This window comes from Trachemys scripta, chromosome 1 (genome assembly GCF_013100865.1).
Source record: "Trachemys scripta elegans isolate TJP31775 chromosome 1, CAS_Tse_1.0, whole genome shotgun sequence".
Classification (NCBI taxonomy): domain Eukaryota; kingdom Metazoa; phylum Chordata; order Testudines; family Emydidae; genus Trachemys; species Trachemys scripta.
In genome coordinates, this window is record NC_048298.1 from 225,785,791 (window position 1) to 225,791,790 (window position 6,000).

At 37.8% G+C, this 6,000-nt stretch overlaps 1 protein-coding gene across 1 annotated transcript in view; it reads left to right on the forward strand.

Annotated features, from left to right (window-relative positions):
- The window catches only part of PPP2R3B (protein phosphatase 2 regulatory subunit B''beta), a 90,121-nt gene extending 84,460 nt beyond the window's left edge, over positions 1-5,661 (forward strand). The window contains exon 13 of the mRNA XM_034773499.1: positions 4,900-5,661. Coding sequence (XP_034629390.1) covers positions 4,900-5,044 — 145 coding nt within the window. The 3' untranslated portion in view covers positions 5,045-5,661. The remainder of the gene's footprint in view (positions 1-4,899) is intronic.
- Positions 5,662-6,000: the final 339 nt, after the last annotated feature.

The following is a 6,000-nucleotide window of genomic DNA, read 5'->3' on the forward strand; positions in this document are numbered from 1 at the left end:
GTAATGTTGGCCTTTCTTGATGTATGCATCTATCTGAAAATCCAAATATGTTTTTAAATTCAGCATAAAGTTTGTTCCAATTAATCTTTTGGGAATATCAATGGTGCTATTCCCGGCTTGTCTATTAGAACAGCTAACTTAAGCAAAGCTCAGCTCCTGACATCACAGGATTCAGTACAGTCATATCTAGAACCAGGGCATTCCAGTACAGATTTTAACCTTTCTTTTTTAGATTGAGAATTCCTATTAATTTGAATGGTGTTTGGAAAGTGAGAGGAAAAAATAAAGGACCTGGACAAAAATATTTTACTTCTAAAACTTTAACTAAATCTGTCTGAAGCTTCTGATACAGTGGGTGTGTGGGCTGGGCTCCTAAGTAATCAAGAAATAATCAAAGTACTGCATAAATGCTGGCATAAGTGCAACTTGAGGAGTGTTTAAATACCCTTTTGAGTACATGGGTGTCTTAAACCAGGAATAACAGAGTGGTAGTGCAGGATGAAAATCTTATTTACTCTCTTCTAGCATGGAATAGAAATTGGTTAACTTCACAGTATATGACTGAAAAAAGTTGTTGCCACATCTTTCCTTGCTGCAGTGTGTGTGCACAGTGGCATAAATGCAAATAGTACATTCTGGATGTTTGCTTTTTTTCGAAGAATCTATTTCAGTCTCCAAAAGAAGGAATTAATGGTGTAGAAGACTGTAAATTATAGTGTCTGTTAGGAACCCCATAATTATGGCTGAAGAGTCACTTTCATTATAAACCCTTGTTTTCAGGCACTTATAACATAAGTGAAAAAGTTAACCTTTAGGATGAAGTTTCTCATGCTTGTTCTCAGCCCAGTGATTAATATTTTGGGGAAATTTTGAAAGATTGTGTGGCTGCTTTTTAGGATTATCTGAATATGAAAAAATGTCTAGTACCAAAGACACTTTTCAGATGTATTATTTTGTGCCCTAGAACTCAAACAGCTTCTTAATTTAAAACGTCCATCAACTGAATCTTAAATAGGGACAAATATATTCTGATGTATGAAAATTTATTCTGATTACGAAGAATGAAGCGAAGGACTAAACATTTGAATACTGTGCATACATAGTGTGGACATTCCATTGATTTAACACACCAACCTGTGGAGCTCTACTTACATGCTTATAAATATCCAGGACTTTGCCACATTGATTTTAGTGATCAAGGTTAAGATTGAGCCTTTTTATACCTTAACTAGGTATCCTTATTTCTGAATTCACTGTCCCTGTTTACCTTACCTTAGAAGGCACATGAAACTTTACAGCTAGGAACTCATGATAGAGCCTGACAGACATGGTGGACCAATTCAGATCTTATCTTAGCAGTGAATTCAGTCTCTAATTCTCTCACCTCTACATTAAATTGACATAGCTGGGACCCTGTAACTATGGTGGCATCTAGCTGCCCCCATTCCAAAATTTCTAGTATCTAGGATGCACAAAACAACTTGGATGTGAGATCTTGTGATCATGTGTGTGCGTTTTTTGGCAACATACTGAAAAACGAATGCAGTAGTGTTTAATTGTGCCATCTCTTACTTTTTTTTATAGTGGCAGTGACTAAAATCAGCATTTCTATATTGCTAGCTTTCAACACTGCTATCACTCAGCTGTTCTGCCTCTCCAAACAAAATGTTGAAGGGCCACACTCAAAGCACTGGCACCAGCATATTGCACTGATCCTTTACTCTCTGTGTGTGTGGGGGGCAGTGATTGTCACTGAGACAGGTGCACATGTACTAGTGATGAGAGCCATAGAAAAGCCTATAAATAAACAAAACTCTATTCTCTTCTAGTATCAGAGGGGTAGCCGTGTTAGTCTGAATCTGTAAAAAGCAACAGAGGGTCCTGTGGCACCTTTGAGACTAACAGAAGTACTGGGAGCATAAGCTTTCGTGGGTCAGAACCTCACTTCTTCAGATGCAAGGTTCTATTCTCTTCTAGAAATTCAAGAAAAAATTCTGATCTCACCTCTGCTTAACTCTCTCTATATACAAACAGCTGCAGTCATAATCAATTTTCCAGCTCTTAAGACTTCCCACAAATAGATTTCTGACCTGTAGCCCAATTCACTTCCTACAAGACTTCTGCTTCTGTCTTCCCTAGCCAGCTTCCATGCTATCACCTACTTGTGTGCCCCGGCTGCTGGTCTCCTGAAGAAATATGATGCTAGTACACAAAGTGGTAACAGCATTAAAGTTGGGATTTTTCTGTGCCAGATTCTCTTGTTGGTATACCGTACTGTGACAGCTTGGCCTACTGGAAATTCACTCCAGGGAGGACAGGTGGAGCCATGGCCTATCCCATAGGGGAGGGCATCTTTAATTACCTTCGTGCCTTGGGCTCCCAGTGGAGTTCTACCTTGTATTTTAGAATCAAAATGGCAGACTTTGGTCTTTCTCTAGATCCCACTTTTTGTTCCACTGAAAACAAAAGTGCTTTATGTCTTGTCCCACTTAGAAAGTTGTATCTCCCACCTGGCTGATTCTGACTAGTTTGGTGTTCAAAGGGAAGGAGAAGGGTAACTGAGCTCTCTGTACTTTATCTGAGCAACAAAGTATATGGTGGAAAGGAATTGGGGGAAGCGGGGGCGGCTATCTTTTCAGCTCTTCTTTTTCACATTGGCATTCCCAAACTCTGGCTAGCAGACAAATACATTTTGTAAGCAAAAACTTACAGATGGGATGCTTCTTTGGAGGGACTAAGCTCTGCTGACCAGACAGTCCCCCATGCAATGAATTGCTGGCACAAAATTGTGCCTGTAAAACTTGTGAAAATCTGGGCCAGTACTCCTAGTCAGTGTGTCTGTGTGACAGGTGCTGTTCAGTAGTAAGTCAAATAGCAAGTGTGGATTTCAGCCCCAGACTGGAATAGGCTGCAAAGAAGTTAATAGTAACAGTACCGTTAAAGCTTTCTGTCTGGACTGTGTAACTGCACAGTCCTTCACAGATACCCAACTAAAGTTGTTCAGTGATTTTAAAATGAGTGTTTTTACCCACAGAACTAGTCTTTGTTCTGTAACCAGGAGGACATAATGTGAAAGGGTGTTAGTCGGTGAATTCTGTCTTCTCGGCACCATTTGCTGTGAGCCAGTTAATTTAAGTGAGAATCAGTGGATCTGAGAAATTACACTTAAGTTTTTAAGGCTTTTACACACTTGTCAGGGAAAATTGACTGGTGTGTTCCATTTTTAATTTGTTTAAAGTACAAGCTTTACCCTCTCTCACTCAGCACAGGCATATTTACATAGTTGTGTGGCTAAATCCCATCTAGCCCTTGAAATATCTCTCTGCTAACATTTATAAATTAGAGTTGTGTGAAGAACAGAAATTGTTTCATGGAGGATTTTGAAATTTTCTTTCATTCCAATTAAGAACCCTAGAATTTCTAAACTCTTTATGAAAGAAAATTCTGAAATAAAAATTAATTTGGGGTTGATTGAAATGTTTCATTTCAATTTTGACATTATAATGTGATACAAAATTTAAAATTCAAAGTCATATTGAAAGGAAAAATTGAAATGTTTTGTCCCAAAAATGTCAAAATGGGATGTTTTGGCAAGGTGGAAAAACTTTTTCGTTTTCTCTTCTGTATGACATTTTAATGAAATCAACACAATTTCACAGTATTTCATTTTAGATTAAGCTGAATTCTCTGAGGGAAAATGATTACACCTAACTTTTTCTGACTAGCTCTAATATTGTCATTTTATTTTAGGGTTGTCAAGGGGATTCCTGGTATATAAACAGTATAGGCTGAGGGGTAATCTTTGATCTGTCAGTTGCTAGAAGAATGATCTTGTGACTTGCCACATAATGCCACTTCAGGGTCTAATCCTAAACCCATTGAAAGCAATGGAAAGATTCCCACTAACTTCAGTGGGGATTGAATCTCCTTAGTGTCTCTGTATACCAGCTTGTCCTTGCTGTTCCTTGTTGAGGAGGCAATAGACAGAGAAACTGTTCTCAGTAAGTGCTCAGAAGTGCTACTTTCTGTAGAAAGACGTCATCTGTACAGAATGACGGCACTCGGTGGTAATTTGGATGACAAATGTGAACCTAAGATACCCCTGGCTCAAAAAATGACTGAGGCATGATAAATGAGGTATTTTTAAACTGGTCATGAGATGCACTGCTTCCTGGGTGCTAGAAGCTGGGGGTCATTTAGAAAACTTCTTAGAATTCTCTAAACTTTGGAGTGGGATGCCCAGTTAAAGCAACAGTGTGAAAACTGATCTTGCTGGATACTGCCAAAATCAGTGGAAATCATTCTCTTGATCTGGATACATTTATCAAGTAGCCATTTGTCATTAATGAAAGAAGTTGGCTTTTGTTTTCTAGCATCTGCTTTGTTTGATTTACCACCCGCTTTCTACCACTGGGTTACTGTGGCTTCCTCATTAGGCCCACTTTTAATAACATTGTAGCTTCCCTATCCTTCATATTTTGATATGTTTCCAAATCTAATTTCTACCTTTCTAAAGAAGGGAATTTGTTTCTTGTAAAGTACATGTATGTGGTGCATTTGGCAGTCTCTGGCTCTTACCTACAAATACTCCACTTGCACACTATGAGCTTGACTCCTTTTAATTGATTCAATTCCTAGTATGTCTGATGTAATTTTTATGAAAAGGGGTACAAAATCACATAACGTTTGACCTAGAGATTAGCCAGTTACAACTGGTATGGTAACTTCCTTGAACGTTGCTATATTCAAACTAAGTTTTATCTACACTTATGTGCTGCTTAAATTTTGTCAAAAGTAAATCTCTTAAAGTAGGTGCATCATTATTACACTAATGCCTACGCACTTCCCTGTGACTCTGGACCCTTCTTTAATTCTTTTTATTCCTTGTCTCTTTCCTAGTTATGAGGCAGAGCTGAATCCTGTAGACCATCAGAAGGCCAATGTCCTAAAATTTCAGATGGAGAAAAGACCTTTCTTTGAAATGCCATCCCATCTAGCTGATGTAGACTTGGATGACTATGATTATGAAGAGGACTTTGAGTGATTCTGATCAACACTTGCAGAAGAAGGAAAAGGACAGTCTGCAGCAGGTCTGCTACACATGTATAAAAATTCAGTGGATTTGTCTTGAGAGAAAATAAACTTAGTTCTTTGTGCTACAAAATTAATCATTAGGTTATCATTTAAAGAAAATGAAGTGTATTTGTATGGAATGACAAAACTTTTTTGTATTTATTCAGTAGTTTATAGCTTGTAAAATAGATTAAAATATTTATTTATAGATGTTGCATAATTCCTTAACGGAAGAGTAACCATATTTAAGTTCTTCTCTAAAGTACTCTATTGGTTTTAAGAGATGACTATATAATTCTCTCTAGAGTTGATACATAGTGCACTGACCACCTTCATCCTGTATCTGTGAACCGAAGTCCCTGTGCTAGGATGGGAAATAAGGAGAATGCTTGTGCTTTCATGGCAAAAATCTAGTAATGGTATCATTGTTAAAGAGAATGAGAGTAGCTGTGAGTGAATGATTTGGCTCAGTATTTGAGAGTAGTTTCATTGGACAAGCCGAATATATTAGTGTACAACGTACACTATTTAATGCTAAAACAAGCTTCTCCTCTTTCCTTTCCACCCCCTCATTTTATTTGCCCCAACTTTAACTTCGCCCTTTTAAACTTCAAGTCCTTTCATTGATGTCCATTCTCGAATACTAAAGTCTGTTTTAGTGTTCATACTTGACGCCTAATAGGGTATTTTACTCCATGTAGAAGGAACCAATTTTTTTAAACCTTGTATAAATGTTACTTGATCTGTGATGTGCACTACTCTGTGGGCATTCAATGTTTTTGTTTGTTCCTCCTTTTCAATGGTTAGCTATTGACACATTCCATAAATATTCAAACAAATAGTGTCACAGCAGCTTGAAATTGTCTCCTCACCTGCCTACCTATGGCAAGAGATTGCTTACTGGACGAGTTGACATTTGTTACTCAA